This window comes from Jaculus jaculus, chromosome 9, assembly GCF_020740685.1.
Source record: "Jaculus jaculus isolate mJacJac1 chromosome 9, mJacJac1.mat.Y.cur, whole genome shotgun sequence".
NCBI classification, from domain to species: Eukaryota; Metazoa; Chordata; class Mammalia; order Rodentia; family Dipodidae; genus Jaculus; species Jaculus jaculus.
The window spans coordinates 95,156,956-95,172,068 of record NC_059110.1 but is presented as its reverse complement, the minus strand read 5'-3'; the positions used below and the strand labels follow the sequence as shown (position 1 = coordinate 95,172,068).

Here is a 15,113-nt window from a genome sequence, read left to right as displayed (position 1 = left end):
TGCTTCAGGCTCAAACCAGCAGAGGTACAACAAGAAGAGGAATGCTGGGGTCATTGGACTTGGCTTGCGTTGTGGGCGGGCCCTGGGCGGAGGCGGAGGCAAGCAAGGGTAGGCAGCCAGAGGAACCAGCCGCTTCAGCACTTGGGGCTGGACAGCGTCCCGGTGGTTCCAAGGTGGGAAAGGATGGACGCCTGCGCATTCTCCACACACACTTCTGCAAAGGCAGGCGGAAGAATTGCTCCCGAGGGGTCTGAGCTTGGGAAGCCAAGTAGATTGGGGTCTGAAGCCTGTACTCATCGGGTCCGCATTGAAGATCCAAGAGGTCAGACTCTTTACAGGCATCCAAGAACTCTGTGGTGCTTCAGATTATAACAGAGTTTTTTCTTTTTCTTTTTTTTTAAAATATTTTTTTTATTTATTTCAGAGAGGAAGAGGCAGATAGATAGAGGAAAGGAGAGAGAGAATGGATACACCAGGGCCTCTAGCCACTGCAAATGAACAAATGCATGTGCCACCATGTGCATCTGGCTTACATGGGTACTGGGGAATTGAACCTGGGTGCTTTGTTTTCACAGGCAAGCGCCTTAACTGCTGAGCCATCTCTCCAGCCCTATAACAGAGTTTTTTCTTAAATGTATGTGTGTTTATGTGTGTGTGGACATGCCTATGTCACATATATGTATGGCAGCCAGAGGACTCAAATGTCAGTCCTCACTTTCCTTTTTGATTTTTGTTTTTTGAGGTCGGGTCTCACTCTAGCCCAAGCTGACCTGGAATTGACTATGTAGTCTCAGACCAGCCTTGAACTCACAGTGATCTTCACCCTTGGCCTTCTGAGTGCTGGAATGAGGCTCCATGCCCAGGAGAGAGAGAAAGGGAGAGAGGGAAAGAGAAAGAGAATGGGTACACCAAGGGCTCCAGCTACCACAAATGAACTCCAAATGCGTGTGCTACTTTGTGCATCTGGCTTTGCATGGGACCTGGGGAATCAAACTTGGGTGGTTAAGCTTTACAGGCAAGTGCTTTAACTGCTGAGCAATCTCTCTAGAGATAGAAGAGAAACAGAGAGAACGAGCATGCTAGGGCCTCTAGCTGCTGCAAACGAACTCCTGACACATGTGCTACTTTGTGCATGTGGCTTATGTGAGTCCTGGGGAATTGAACTGGAGTCCTTTGGCTTTGCAGGCAAATGCCTTAACTGCTAAGCCATCTTATCTAGCCCTACCACACTCTTTTTATTTTCTTTTATTTTTTGGTTTTTTGAGGTAGGGTTTCACTCTGGCCCAGGCTGACCTGAAATTCACTATGTAGTCTCAGGGTGGCCTCAAACTCACAGTGATCCTCTTACCTCTGCCTCTCAAGTGCTGGGAATAAAGGCACGTACCACTACGCCTGGCACTTTTAAAAAAATATTTTTTATGTTTATTTTTTTCAGTAAGTTTTTATTTATTTATTGATTAGAGACAGAGAGAGGGAGAGAGAGATAGAAAGTGAGTGAGAATGGCCACGCCAGGGCCTCTAGCAACTGCAAACGAACTCCAGATGCATGTGCCACCATATTTGTCTGGCTTACATGGGACCTGGAGAATTGAACCTAGGTCCTTAGGCTTCACAGGCATATGCCTTAACCACTAAGCCATCTCTCCAGACCCCTACTTTTTATTTTTATTTGAGAGAGAGAGAAGCAGAGGGTGAGAGAGACAACACACAGAGAGAATAGGTATACAAAGGCCTCCAGCTGGTGCAAACGAACAACAGACACATGTGCCACTTTGTGCATCTGGCTTATGTGGGTCCTGGGGAATCGAACCTAGGTCTTTTGGCTTTGCAGGCAAGCACTTTAATAGCTAAGCCATCTCCCTAGCCCTCCTCCTACAATACTCTTTTAAAATATTTATTTAGTTATTTATTTGAGAGAGAGAGAGAGAGTATGAATGGGTACACCAGGGCCTGTAGCCATTGCAAAAAGTCTCCAGACCACCTTAGGCATCTGGCTTACATGGGCACTGGGGAATCGAACCTGGGTCCTTAGGCTTTAAAGGCAAACACCTTAACCACTAAGCAATCTCTCCAGCTATACAAAACTTTTTTTTTAAATTTTTTATTTATTTATTTGAGAGCGACAGACACAGAGAGAAAGACAGATAGAGGGAGAGAGAGAGAATGGGCGCGCCAGGGCTTCCAGCCTCTGCAAACGAACTCCAGACGCGTGCGCCCCTTGTGCATCTGGCTAACGTGGGACCTGGGGAACCGAGCCTCAAACCGGGGTCCTTAGGCTTCACAGGCAAGCGCTTAACCGCTAAGCCATCTCTCCAGCCCCTATACAAAACTTTTACATGGGGGTTCTTTGCTTTGCAACAGCTCAAGAATTATTCACTCTAATAGATGAAGAGGCTTAGTGCAGGCAGTCGAGTCCAGACTCATCTGCTTTTAGTCCAGAAACCACTGATCTGCTCTGTGGTCATCTACCCAACCAGGACTGGGGCTGGGGTGAGGGAGAGGTGCTGGTAGCAGTATCCAAGGATATTCATTCTCAGGGTCGTGCAAATACAGGTTGGGCCAGCATGGTCCTAAGGATGAGTTTCTTCATTGTATTCTGTCTTTACCTCAAGACTTAAGATCCTAAGGAACACAGGCCATTTCTAACCCCTCTGAGGTCCCCAGTGCATGGGTAGTGCAGGACTCATAGCTGGAGTTCAATAAGTGTTTGTCAGTGGGAAACTTCTTTTGGCCAGGCATGGGATGCACATCTTTAATCCCAGCAATGGGGAGGCAAAGATAGAAGGGTCATTGTGAGTTCAAGGCCACCCTGTTACTACATAGTGAATTCCAGGTCACTCTGGGCTACAGTGAGACTCTACCTTGAAATATAAAACAACAACAACAACAAAAAAGAAACACATATTTTAGGGCTGGAGAGATGGCTTGGTAGTTAAGGTGCTTGCCTGCAAAGCCTAAGGACCCAGGTTCGATTCCTCAGTACCCACATAAGCCAGATACACAAGGTGGCACACGTGTCTCAAGTTCATTTGCAGTGACTAGAGGACCTGGCTTGCCCATTTTTCTCTCCCTTAAATAAATAATAAAATTAATAATCATATATGCCACATGGGGGCTGGAGAGATGGTTTAGTGGCTAAGCGCTTGCCCTGTGAAGCCTAAGGACTCTGGTTCGAGGCTTGATTCTCCAGAACCCACGTTAGCCAGATGCACAAGGTGGCTCCTGGGATTCATTTGCTGGAAGCCCTGGTGCACCCATTCTCTCTCACTGTGTGTCGCTTTCAAATAAATAAATAAAAATAAACAAAATATATATGCCACGTGATTCAGCTGATTCTGGTTTGTCCAATGTCTGAATATTTGCTAAGAGATAAGACAATAAGATGGGCAGGAGAACTCAGTGTTCTGCAAGCCCTAGCCAGAAGGTAAGGGTTTAGTTCCAGCACTCAGGAGGCAGAGATAGGAGAATTGTGAATTTGATGCCAGACTACATAGTGAATTCCAGATCAGCCTGGGATAGAGCAAAACCCTATCCCCAAACCCAAATATTATATATGTATGCATGTATGTATGTATGTATGTATGTATGTGTGTATGTATGTATGTATTTGCAAACACACACCACACGCACGCACGTGGATGCATGTGTGCGCAGAGGGAAAGAGAGTGAATGAGAATGCGTATGTCAGGACCTCCTGCCACTGTAAACAAACTTCAGATTTATGCTCCACTTTGTGCATATGGCTTTACGTGGGTACTGGGAAATCGAACCCAGGCTGTTAGGCTTTGCAAGCAAGAGTTTTTGATGTTGAGCCATCTCCCTAACTCCATGCATATTTTTCGAGGTAGGGTCTCGCTCTAGCACAGGCTGACCTGGAATTTACTATGTAGTGTCAGGCTGACCTCGAGCTCACATCAATCCTCCTACCTCACCCTCCCGAGTGCTGGGATTAAAGGGTGTGCTGTGCCACCCACCAGAAGCTGCAAGAAACCTAGTGGTGATGACTTGCTCCAAGTCACACAATTGAGAGTAAGGACAAGCACAAGATTACCTGTTTTTAAAAATATATTATTTATTTATTTATTTTCAAGGAGAGAGAGAAGAGAAGGAAGGAGGGAGGGATGGATGGAGGGGGTTGAAAATGGACGCACCAGATCCTCCAGCCGCTGCAAACCGACTTCATCCAGGTGCATGCGCCACTTTGCATCTGGCTAATAAGTGGTTGTCTGGTTTTGCAGGCAAGCGCCTTAACCGCTGAGATATCTCTCCAGCGCCCGTCCTCCCGCCCCCACTCTTTTTAATTGGTTTTTCGAGGTAGAGTCTCTCTCTAGCCCAGGCTGATCTGGAATTAGTCTCAGGCTGGCCTGGAATTCACAATAATCGTCCTATCTTAGCTTCCCAAGTGCTAGGATTAAAGGCGTGCGCGACCTTGCTTGAAAACTACCGGGTTTTTGACCACGAGATCCATCAGAGGAAAGGGCATCGAATGTCTCGGCGCTCTACTCATGAAGACTGGAGGGGCGAGCGGGATCCATCCACTGCTTTTGACTGCCAGTAGGAGCGGAGCGCTGTGATTGGTGGACTGGAGCACGTAGGAAGGGCGTGCGCGGAGCTGTGGCGCGGTGGACTCGTGGGGGTGCGGGCCATGGCTTCGCTGCGCTGCGGCACTTTGGTCTGCGTGATCTGCTTGGAGAAGCCAAAGTACCGCTGCCCGGCCTGCCGCGTGCCCTAGTGAGCCCGGGGCTCTCGGGGGTGGGGGTTCGCGAGCGGCGGCCGGGGCGGGAGGCCGGGGGAGCGGCGGGGACTGCGCGGCCTCGCGCTGACACTCCGGTTGTCTCTTACAGCTGCTCGGTGACCTGCTTCCAGAAGCACAAAGGTAAGGAGGCCCGGGCGTCCGTCCTCTTGCCACCGTGCAAGGGCGATGGGTCTCGGGCTTCGCTGGTCTTCCTCCTCTGGGACCTTTTTTTAAAAAAAATAATTTTATTTATTTTTCGAGGTAGGGTCTCACTCTAGCCCATGCTGACCTACAGTTTACTATGTAGTCTCAGGGTGGCCTCGAACTCATGGCGATTCTCCTACCTCTGCCGCCTGAGTGCTGGGATTCAGGGCGTGCGCCACCATCTCCGGCTGGATCCTGCTTTTTTTTTTTTTTTTTTTAAATACTCTAAACTGGTTCTGCTGTGACTCCCGAGTGTTGATTGGTTTAACTCTTCCAAACCTAAATAAGCCGGGAGACGGACGCACGCTTGTAATCCTAGCGGTTTTAGGCAGGCAGGGGCAGGAGGGTTGCTGCTGGTTCGAGACCAGCCTGGACTAAAAGTTGAGACTATGTCTCAAAAACACAAATCTAAACCAAAACAATGAGAAAGCATCAAGATAATTTTTTACACTTTTAAATTTATTTTTATTTATTTATTTGACACAGAGAGAGAATATGAATGGGCGAGCCAGGGCCTCTAGCCACTGCAAACGAATGAACTACAAACGTGTGCTCCTCCTTGTGAATCTGGCTAACGTGGGTTCTGGGGAATGGAACCTGAGTCCTTTGGGTTTGCAGGCAAACACCTTAACTGCTATGCCATCCCTCCAGCCCTTTTGTTTGCTTTTGAGGTAGGGTTTTGGTGTAATCCATGCTGACCTGGAACTCACTGTGTAATCTCAGGCTGGCCTTGAACTCACAGTGATCCATCTACCTCTGTCACGTGACTACCAGACCTTTGTATTATTTTAGTTTGGTTTTTCAAGGTAGGTATCACTCTAGCTCAGGCTGACCTGGAATTCACTATGGAGTCTCAGGGTGGCCTCAAACTCATGGCAATCCTCCTACTTCTGCCTCCATAGTGCTGGGATTAAAGGCGTGTGCCACCACACCTTTTTCTTTTTAATTAGTTTTTAATTAATTTGAGAGAGGGTCTTGGGAGAAAGTATGTACCCACTAGGTAGGGCCTCCTGCCACTGCAAAGGAACTTCAGACGCATGTACCACTTGATGCTTCTGGCTTTACGTGGGTACTGGGAATCAAACCCAGGCTGTCAGTTTTGCAAAGAAGTGTCCTTAACACTGAGCCATCTATCCAGCTTGAGAAGACCCTTTTTACCTTGTCTATCTCTAGTTGTTACCCATGATTAAACCTTCCAAGGTGGGAGTGGTGATGTTCATCTGTGGATTCCCAGTGGCACATGGTGCATACAAATGTGGTGTCTGAGACTGCAGAGATGATGGTGGTCCTCTTTGAAGGCCATATGTTTGAATCCGTGAGAGCCGAGCGAGATCGGGCAGAGCAGGGAGGATGGGGCGAAGCTCTTTGGCACACTGTCCCAGTTCCTCAGCCTGTCTGTTACTCCTGTTTTTCCTTGTCCTGTTGCTTGCTTTGACTTATCACTCTGCATCCATCTCCAGCTAATACACATGTTTCCCCTGGGCTTGGTGGGAAGCTGCACCCTTTTGCTGGAGTGGGGTGGATGTGTACCTGAGATTTTGTGTCTTTTTCAGAGCAGTGCAACCCTGAAACTCGCCCTGTTGAGAAAAAAAGAATAGCTGCATCTGTGAAAACTACAAATCCAGAGGAAAACAAAGGTGGGTTGGCTGATTTCAAACAAGAAAGCCTAGCAGTTGGGGAGATGGCTCAGCCGCTAAAGGTGCTTTCTTGCAAAGCCTGACCACCCATGTGTTGCAGGAAAACCTTTCCTTGGGGTGACGTGAATACACATTTTCTTCCCAGTTAGGGCACAGACAGACCAGAGAATGATTACACCAAAACCATTGAGTTTATTGGGTTACTTACAAGAGCAGTAGATGACTCAAAGGCAGCTGCACCATGAGAAGTTTCATCTGGACGACGGCCTCCCCATGGCTGCTTGGACTCAAAGGCAGCTGCATCACCAGAAAGCTACCTCAGCACAGCTGCCAACTCACGGAAGCTGTGTCTCTAGAGCACACTGCACTGAGGCCCTGACATGCCCATACACACACACATATTCATTCTCTCTCTCAATAAATAACAGTGAAGCTGGGCATGGTGGCCCATGCCTTTAATCCCAGCACTTGGGAGGCAGAGGTAAGAGGATCACTGTGTGTTCAAGGCCAGTCTGAGAAACCAAACTAAATAAATAAAATAAGAATAAAAGTGAGTGAATGGAAAGGAGAGAGAAGAGATGGCTGAGCATGGTATAAAAGGATGGCCTCATTAGGGATCAGCAATGCTGGTCCCAAGGGATGGGGCATGGGTTATCACAGGTGGTGTTGAGCACCCTAAACCCTGGTTCAGGGAAGGAATTGCGGGCAGGAGGCAGTGGTCTAGGGTTTGGGGTGGGCTGTGCTAGTCTTCTGGGCATGGCTGAACAAGGTCACCTTCCTGCTGCTAAACTCCTTGGAGCTTAGTGCAGTACTGGGTTGTCACCCATCCATCCATCTGTCCATACATCTACCTTCCCATAATATCTCCTGAGTGTCCTGCTGTGTCAGGCTCTGCAGAAATCCTCTGTTGCCATCAGAGATCCTGATTCACAGCAAAGGGGTTGGGCCACCTGTCTCCGGAGAAAGTTCCAGGGTGGTTTGGGCGCTGTTGGCCAATACTCCTGTTGAAAGCATGGGGATTCTGCTTGGCAGGTCTCTACAGAATCCCTAGTTCACTGGCCCCCCACAGGGCTGGAGCCATGATGAGGGGAGGTGGGGTGGTAAGTAGAAAAGCAGACTCCCACCCGAAGACCACAGGGAGGCACAAGGAAGTGTGGGCAGCAAAATGAGCTGGTTCAAGTGAGGTTGCCGGTGCTTTCTCTCGCGTTCCCTGTTGCGCGAGGGGAGCGTCAGTGTGACTGAAATCCAGAGGTGTCCACTTTGGTTTTTGTATAGAACCCCTCGCACGCCCCATCACTGTCACACAGGTGTGCATGTGCCTTGTCTGAGTAATTAAACGGGTGTCCTGAGCAGTTGTGCTTTCCATTCCTCAGATGATGACTCCATAGCTGATTTTCTTGACAGTGATGAGGAAGAAGACAGAGTTTCTTTGCAGGACTTAAAGAATTTAGGTAAGTCTGTGCTGTGCTTGTTTACTGCTGAGGGACCTTTACTTTGTAGGGAATGTGGTTTTATTTTATTTTGGCATGGAGCTGGGCTATAGCCCAGACGCTTAGTAGACAAGTAAGTGCTCCACCACTGATCAACAAACGCAGCACTAGGTTCCCTACTAATTATCACTACGAATTGTAGCCCTGGCTATCCTGGCCTCCAGTTTGCCATGATCTTCCTGCCTCTGCCTCTGCCTCACAAGTGCTGGGATTACACAGGCATGTGCCACCATCCCCAGTACTTTTTCTTTTTTAAAAAATATCTTCTTTGTTTGAGAGGCTGAGAAGCAGGGCCTCTTGCTACTATAAACAAACTGTAGATTCTTGTGCTACTTTGTGTGTCTGACTTTACATGGTTACTGGGGAATTAAACCCAGGCTGGAAGGCTTTTCAAACAAGCACCTTTAACCACTAAGCCTTCTCCACAACTCCCCCTTTTCTTTGTTTGTTTACATTTTATTTATTTGAGAGAGAAAGTGCGGAGAGAGTATGGGTGCAACAGGGTCTCCAGTCACTACAGACACTTGCACCACCTTATGCATCAGGCTTATGTGGGTGCTAGGAAATCAAATCTGTGCTATTAGGCTTTGCAAGCAAGTGCTCTTAGCCATTGAACCATCTCTCCAGCCCCAATAATTCTTTTATGTAGGTATGTACTTCCAGAAGACTGCCATTATCCTCTTGCCATGCCACAAGGTCAGGCTGAGAGGTTCTGCTTTGTAGTATGGTGGTTCCACTGAGGTGTGAGAAACGACATACAGTGTAAAACCCCATGTATGGTTTGAGTGTCCATTAACAGCATGGTGCATAGCAGGCTTAGACCGTGTTTGCTGTAACTGTTCCTTACCACTGAGAACCTTTTATCTAGAAATACAGAAAAGCCAGACCTGTAATCCGAGCCATTTCGGGCCAAAGGCAGGAAAATTGTGAGCCAAAGACCAGCTTGGCCTACATAGTGAGGTTCCAGGCCAGCATGGGCATCTTTGTGGGAACCTCGTCTCAAAATAAAGTGCTGAGGATATAGCTGACTAATATAGAGCACTTGCCTAGCATGCTGAAGGCCCTGCATTCAGTCCCTAGTACCGCATAAAACAAGCCTTCAGTGTGGGACTGTCTTGTGTATTTGTGCTGTTTTTCTTAGGAGAAATGACACAAAACTATAATATTTATAGAGATCCAAGATTGTCAGTCTGTCAACTGAATTTAACTTGGAAAACATTTGATAGGCTGATCTTATTTATGTGTGCATTGGGGTTAATTTGAGTTGGTGTCCATGGTGTCTTGGTTCCTGGACAGTTCTCCAGGGATGCCTAAGACCCTTTTATAAAATAGCATAGTGTTTCCATATAATCTACTAATACGCTTTAAGTCATCTCTAGGTTATTTATAATACCTAATTCAGTGTAAATGCTTAACATGTAAATGTTAAGGAAAAATGTGCATATTTGGTAGTAGTCCCTATTGTATGCTTTTTCCCTCCTTAAATTGATACCTTCCATAATTAAGCCAGGTGTGTGGTGCACACCTTTAACCCAGCGCTCAAGGAGGCTGAGGTAGGAAGATCGCCATGAGTTCAAGGCCAGCCTGAGACTACATAGTGAATTCCAGGTTAGCGTGGGCTAGAGTGAGACCCTACCTTGAAAAACAAAACAAAAAGACAACTTCCATAATTATAGACAATGAACTATGATAATTCCTTTGCCTTTCCCCTTCACAAATACACCTGCCATCATGTCCTCTGCCCCTCTCAATTAGTCTCTATTTTATTTTAACTTTATTTGAGAAAGAGAGAACACAAAGAGCATGCAGCTGCTGCAGACAAACTCAGAAGCATGCACCAACTTGTGTATGTGGCTTAACTGTGTCCTGCAGAATTGAACCTGGGTCCTTTGGCTTCATAGGCCAGTGCCTTATCTGCTAAGCCATTACTCCAGCCCAATTAATCTCTATTTTTTCTCTTATTATTTTTTATTAACAACATACATGGTTGTAAACACTATCCCATGGTAATGCCCTCCCTCCCCCCACTTTCCCCTTTTAAACTCCACTCTCCATCATGTTTCCTCTCCCTCTCAATCAGTCTCTTTTACGTTGATGTCATGATCTTTTCCTCCTCTTACGATGGTCTTGTGTAGGTAGTGTCAGGCACTATGAGGTCATGGATATCCAGGCCATTTTGTGCCTGTTCTAAGGAGTCCTACCCTTCCTTTGGCTCTTAACATTCTGCCACCTCTTCTACAATAGACCCTGAGCCTTGGGCTTAATAATATATTTTATCTTTTGGGTTATTTTTTTTCAAATTTTTATTAACATCTTCCATGATTATAAAAAATATCCCATGGTAATATCCTCCCTCCCCCCACTTTCCCCTTTGAAATTCCATTCTCCATAATATCCCCTTCCCATCTTAATTAGTCTCTCTTTTATTTTGATGTCATGATCTTTTCCTCCTATTATGATGGTCTTGTGTAGGTAGTGTCAGGCATTGTGAGGTTTTGGAAACCAAGGCCATTTTGTCTGGAGGGAGCACATTGTAAGGAGTCCTACCCTTCCTTTGGCTCTTATATTCTTTCTGCCACCTCTTCTGCATTAGACCCTGAGCCTTGGAAGGTGTGATAGAGGTATTTCAGTACTGAGTACTCTGGTCACTTCTTTCCAGCACCATGATACCTTTTGAGTTGTTCCAAGGTCTGCCATCTGAAAAGAGAAGATTCTCTGCCAAAAGTGACAGTAGCATTAATATAAGGGTATGAACATTAAGAGAAGTGCTTACTGGGCAGTTTGATAAGCATAGTATATTTATATTTATATTTATATTTATATTTAGCCAGACAGCAGTGGACGTTACACCCCTAGTGCTCATGACTACCTCTGTTTTAAGTTTTCAGTATCGAGGATGTATTCCCTCCCATGGAGCAGGCCTCCAGTCCGATTAGAGGGCAGTTGGTTTCCACTACAATAGATGTGCCACTATTGCACCCATTGGCTCATTTGGCCTGGCTGGCCAAATATAAGGCTTTCAGTGTCTACTATTGAGTATCTTCACTGGTGGAATCTCTTTCTCCCTTTGAACTACATGTAGAATGGCTTCTTCCAGCTTTCTGTCAGCTGGTTACATGGAGGAGGTTCTGAGCTCAGTTCCAGCAGGATTTCTCAGTGGCCTTGCAGCCCAAGTATGTGGAGTCTTCAGCAATAGGGTCTTACCATGTATTCCTGGTGGGAAACCAAGGGCCTCAGCAATGGCGTATAATGTTTTGAGGGCATCAGGGACCTCCTTGACCAACAACTCACTGGAAGGTATCCCATCCCTGGCACTGAAAGTTTTCTAGCACAATCTACAGCTCCTGTATCTTCCATCATCCAAAAAAGTAGGATTCCATATGAATTCTTAGATTTTGAATTTATCTCTATTTTGATGTCATCATCTTTTCCTCCTATTATAAGGGTCTTTTGCAGGCACTGTGAAGTCATGGATATCCAAGCGTTTGTCTGGAAGATTGCATTGTAAGAAGTCCTATCCTTCCTTTGGCTCATACATTCTTTCCACCACCTTCCATGGAGCAAGCCTCCAGTCCAATTAGAGAGCCCCCATAAAAGACGTGCCACTATTGCACCTGTTGGTTCATTTCATCTCGATGGCCAAGCTTAAAGTCTTGCATTGTCCACTGTTGATGACTTTTCTCTCTCAGAGGGCCACATGCAGCTCAGCTTTTTCCAGATTTCTGTTAGCTGGTTGACAGGGAGGAAGTTTTCAGCTTAGCTCTAGCTTCATTTCTCAGTGACCTTTCAGCCCCTGCATTTGGAGTCTTCAGTTGTAGGGTCTTACCACCTATTTCTGGTGGGAAACAGCCTTGGCAATGGCCTGTAATGTTTTGGGGGCATCAGGGAACTCCCTGTCCAACAACTCCACTGGAATGTATCCCATCCCTGGTACTGAAATTTTTCTAGTAACAATCTGTGACTTCTGTGTGTGTCATCCAAAAAAATAGGTTTCAATATGGCTTATTCATAACATCTTAAACTTTGATTAGCTCTCCTCCACTTTCTTTACTCAAGCCCTTCCCCTGACCTCCCCTAAGCCAGTGCACCACTAGTAATGTGTTCACCTACTTACATATATACAACACCCTCTTCTCCCTCCCTTATAACTCCTTTGTAGTTCACCGGTCTCTGCTATTCATTTTTACTCCAACTCACACACAAGTCTAAACATTTGTAGCCAGGATCCACATGAGAGAGAACATGCGGTGTTTGGCCTGAGTTACTTCACTTAGTATGATCCTTTCCAGATCCATCCATTTCCCTGCAAATCTCTTTCTTTTGCCACTGAATAGAACACTATTGTATAAATGTACCACATCTTCATCCATTTATCAGTTGAGGGACATCTAGACCATTTCCTGGCTATTATGAGTAGAGCAGCAATAAACATGGATAAGCAAATATCTCTAAGGTAGTAAGAAGAGTCTTTAGGATATATACCTACAAGTGCTATAGCTGGGTCATATGATAAGTCTATTTTTAGCTGTCTCTCAGGAACCTGCACACTGATTTCCACAATGGTTGTACCAGTTTACATTCCCACAGACTGTGTAGAAAGTTCCTGTTTTTCCACATCCAGATCAACATTTATTGTCATTTCTCTTTTTTTTTTTCCCCAAAGTAGGGTCCCACTGTAGCTCAGGCTGACCTGGAATTCACTATGTAGTCTCAGGGTGGCCTCCAACTCACGGTGATCCTCCTACCTCTGCCTCCTGAGTGCTGGGATCAGAGGTGTGTGCCACCACACCTGGTTGCATTTGTTTTCTTGATGATAGTCAGTCTGACAGGAGTGAGATGGAATTTCAAAGTTATAATTTGCATTTCCCTGATGGACCAGTGTGTGTGTGTGTGTTTTTAAATTATTTTAGAGGGAGAGAGAATTGGCATGCCAGGCCTCAGCTACTGTAATTGAACTTGATGCTTGTGTCACCTAGTGGGCATGTGCAATCTTGCACTTGCCCCTCCTTTGTGCATCTGGTTTATGTGGGATCTGGAGAATTGAACATGGGTCCTTAGGCTTTGCAGGCAAACACCTTAACCACTAAGCCATCTCTCCAGCCCCAGTGTATGCTTTTAATCCTGGCACTGGGGAAGTTGAGTTAGCATCTACATATGTTTGAGGCCAACTTGGAGTCCAGGGTGAGTTCTGGATCAGCATGGGCTAGAGTGAGACTTTAACTTTAAAAACAAAACAGGACTGGAGAGATGGCTCAGTGGTAAGCGCTTGCCTACAAAACCTAATGACCCAAGTTCAGTTTCCCAGTACCCACATAAGCCAGATGCAAAGTGGCACATACAGCTGGAGTTCTTTTGCAGTGGCTGGAGGCCCTGGCATGCCCATTCTTTCTCCCTCTCTCTGCAAATAAAACAGAAAAAACAAATGACTTTTGGTGTGCTACTGGTGTGGGGAAATGGGGTCTTGTATGATGGTTATGAGCATGTAAGCTTCACAGTTGATACAAGTATTTAGCTTTCATCCATTGCTAGGGGTTCCCACTTGAACTTAAGACTGGCTTTATTTTTAAGGTAAATCTGCAACTTTAAGAAACTTATTGCTCAATCCACATCTCAGGCAGTTGATGATCAGCCTGGATCAGGGGGATAACAAAGCAAAATTGATGAGAGCCTGCATGCAGGAGCCCTTGTTCGTGGAGTTTGCAGACTGCTGTTTACAAATCGTGGAGCCGTCCCAGAATGAGGATTCTTAACGTGGACTGTTGTGCTCCCTGGACTTGGCCGCTGCTCCTCCCAGAAGTATCGTGCCCTCCTTGATGAAGGGAGGTGGCTTCCCAGAGGCGGACTGGCTGCTGTAGGACATGGAGGTCATCTCCTCCTACACACTGGGAGGCACGTGGTGCAGATCATTTATGAAGAGACTCATATGGTTGCATTAAATATTTTATTTTTGGTACAGTTGAGATATAAATCATAAATATCACATTTTATACCCATTTGAGTTAAAAATGACCAATATTACTAAAATCAAGATAGGTTCCTGTTATACATTGCATTGTCCTTGTCTTCTAATGTTTGAAATTACATTAAATAAATCAACAACTTCTTAAATAAAGGCTGTTCCTTTATGGAACTATATGCAAAGTTTTCCCAGCCAAAATTCTAGGGCTAATTTTAGGAGAACCTTGCCCCCTTTCTTCTAAAGTGCTGAGTATCCCGCGGTGACAGATGACCCTCTAGGGTGGACAGCCCCCTGACAACAAAGGTACTGAGTGGGGAGTTCTGTGGCTTAATCCTGGCTTGGTAACCATCAAACCTGACACCTGCCAGTGTTGAGGCGAAAGCCCTGGCTGGCAGGGCAGAACACTTTCTTGCACGTGCCAGTGGAGTTGCCGTGGGAATAGTTTGGCTGTTGTGTGTTGATCAAATGTCTTTGGCAAGGCAGCTGGCAGGAAAAGACCTTGTAAAAACAAAGGCACCAAAGATCACCCAGCCAGGTGGCAGCAGAGGGTGAGAGGAGGTCACACGTGGATTGGCCTGTGTCTTTCTAGCAGAATCTGATTAAAACCAGTAACACTGTCAGTTGAAGGTTCGGGGCAAATGTCAGCATACCGAAGTGGAGACTTTCTGCAGTGAAACTTTATCGAGCCCTAGAGAGAGAGAGGTGGCCATGAGTGTCAGGGCCTACAGACACCTCACAGAGAGACAGCTAGAAATGTGAGACATGCAGTTAGTGGACTGAAAGCAAGAGCAGTAACAGGATTACTCAGTGTTTTCTCCTTCTAAAACTGGTGGGTGACAAAATAGTATTAAAATACAGAATTTCACATCCATTTTTAGCGTGAGACAGGAAACAGGAAGGAGTCTCTCCTGCTGGGAGTATTACCTATCATGTTCCTGTGACTGCGTACAACTGGAAGATCGGAACACACATTTCTCTTTGCAATACTGGCCTGTGAATTTTCAGAAAGACTGCCTACTTACAGTAATTCTGCCTTGTAAATGTCACATCCTCCTTGCTATGGCTCATGTATTAGGTTGAGTATTAGC

The 15,113-nt window shown here is 46.0% G+C and overlaps 2 protein-coding genes across 3 annotated transcripts in view; one reads left to right on the top strand and one right to left on the bottom strand.

Moving 5' to 3' along the window:
• The first annotated feature begins 4,603 nt into the window (after positions 1–4,603).
• Positions 4,604–14,210, top strand: Znhit3 (zinc finger HIT-type containing 3). The gene is made up of 5 exons (XM_004664534.2): positions 4,604–4,731; positions 4,845–4,876; positions 6,493–6,576; positions 7,950–8,027; positions 13,635–14,210. The coding sequence occupies exons 1-5, from the start codon at positions 4,646–4,648 to the stop codon at positions 13,814–13,816; spliced, it is 462 nt and encodes a 153-aa protein (XP_004664591.1). The 5' UTR covers positions 4,604–4,645; the 3' UTR covers positions 13,817–14,210.
• The window catches only part of Myo19 (myosin XIX), a 32,704-nt gene continuing 31,652 nt past the window's right edge, over positions 14,062–15,113 (bottom strand). For both annotated transcript variants that reach the window (XM_045158620.1, XM_045158621.1), the window contains one exon: positions 14,062–14,713. In XM_045158620.1, coding sequence (XP_045014555.1) covers positions 14,585–14,713 — 129 coding nt within the window. In that variant the 3' untranslated portion in view covers positions 14,062–14,584. The remainder of the gene's footprint in view (positions 14,714–15,113) is intronic.

Bases quoted from the DNA above. Each gene is read 5' to 3' on its own strand.
- Znhit3 (XM_004664534.2), top strand. From the start codon at position 4,646: ATGGCTTCGCTGCGCTGCGGCACTTTGGTCTGCGTGATCTGCTTGGAG. The intron at 6,577-7,949 runs GTGGGTTGGCTG...TCCATTCCTCAG, and splicing joins AAATCCAGAGGAAAACAAAG to ATGATGACTCCATAGCTGAT. The intron at 8,028-13,634 runs GTAAGTCTGTGC...TTTATTTTTAAG, and splicing joins GCAGGACTTAAAGAATTTAG to GTAAATCTGCAACTTTAAGA.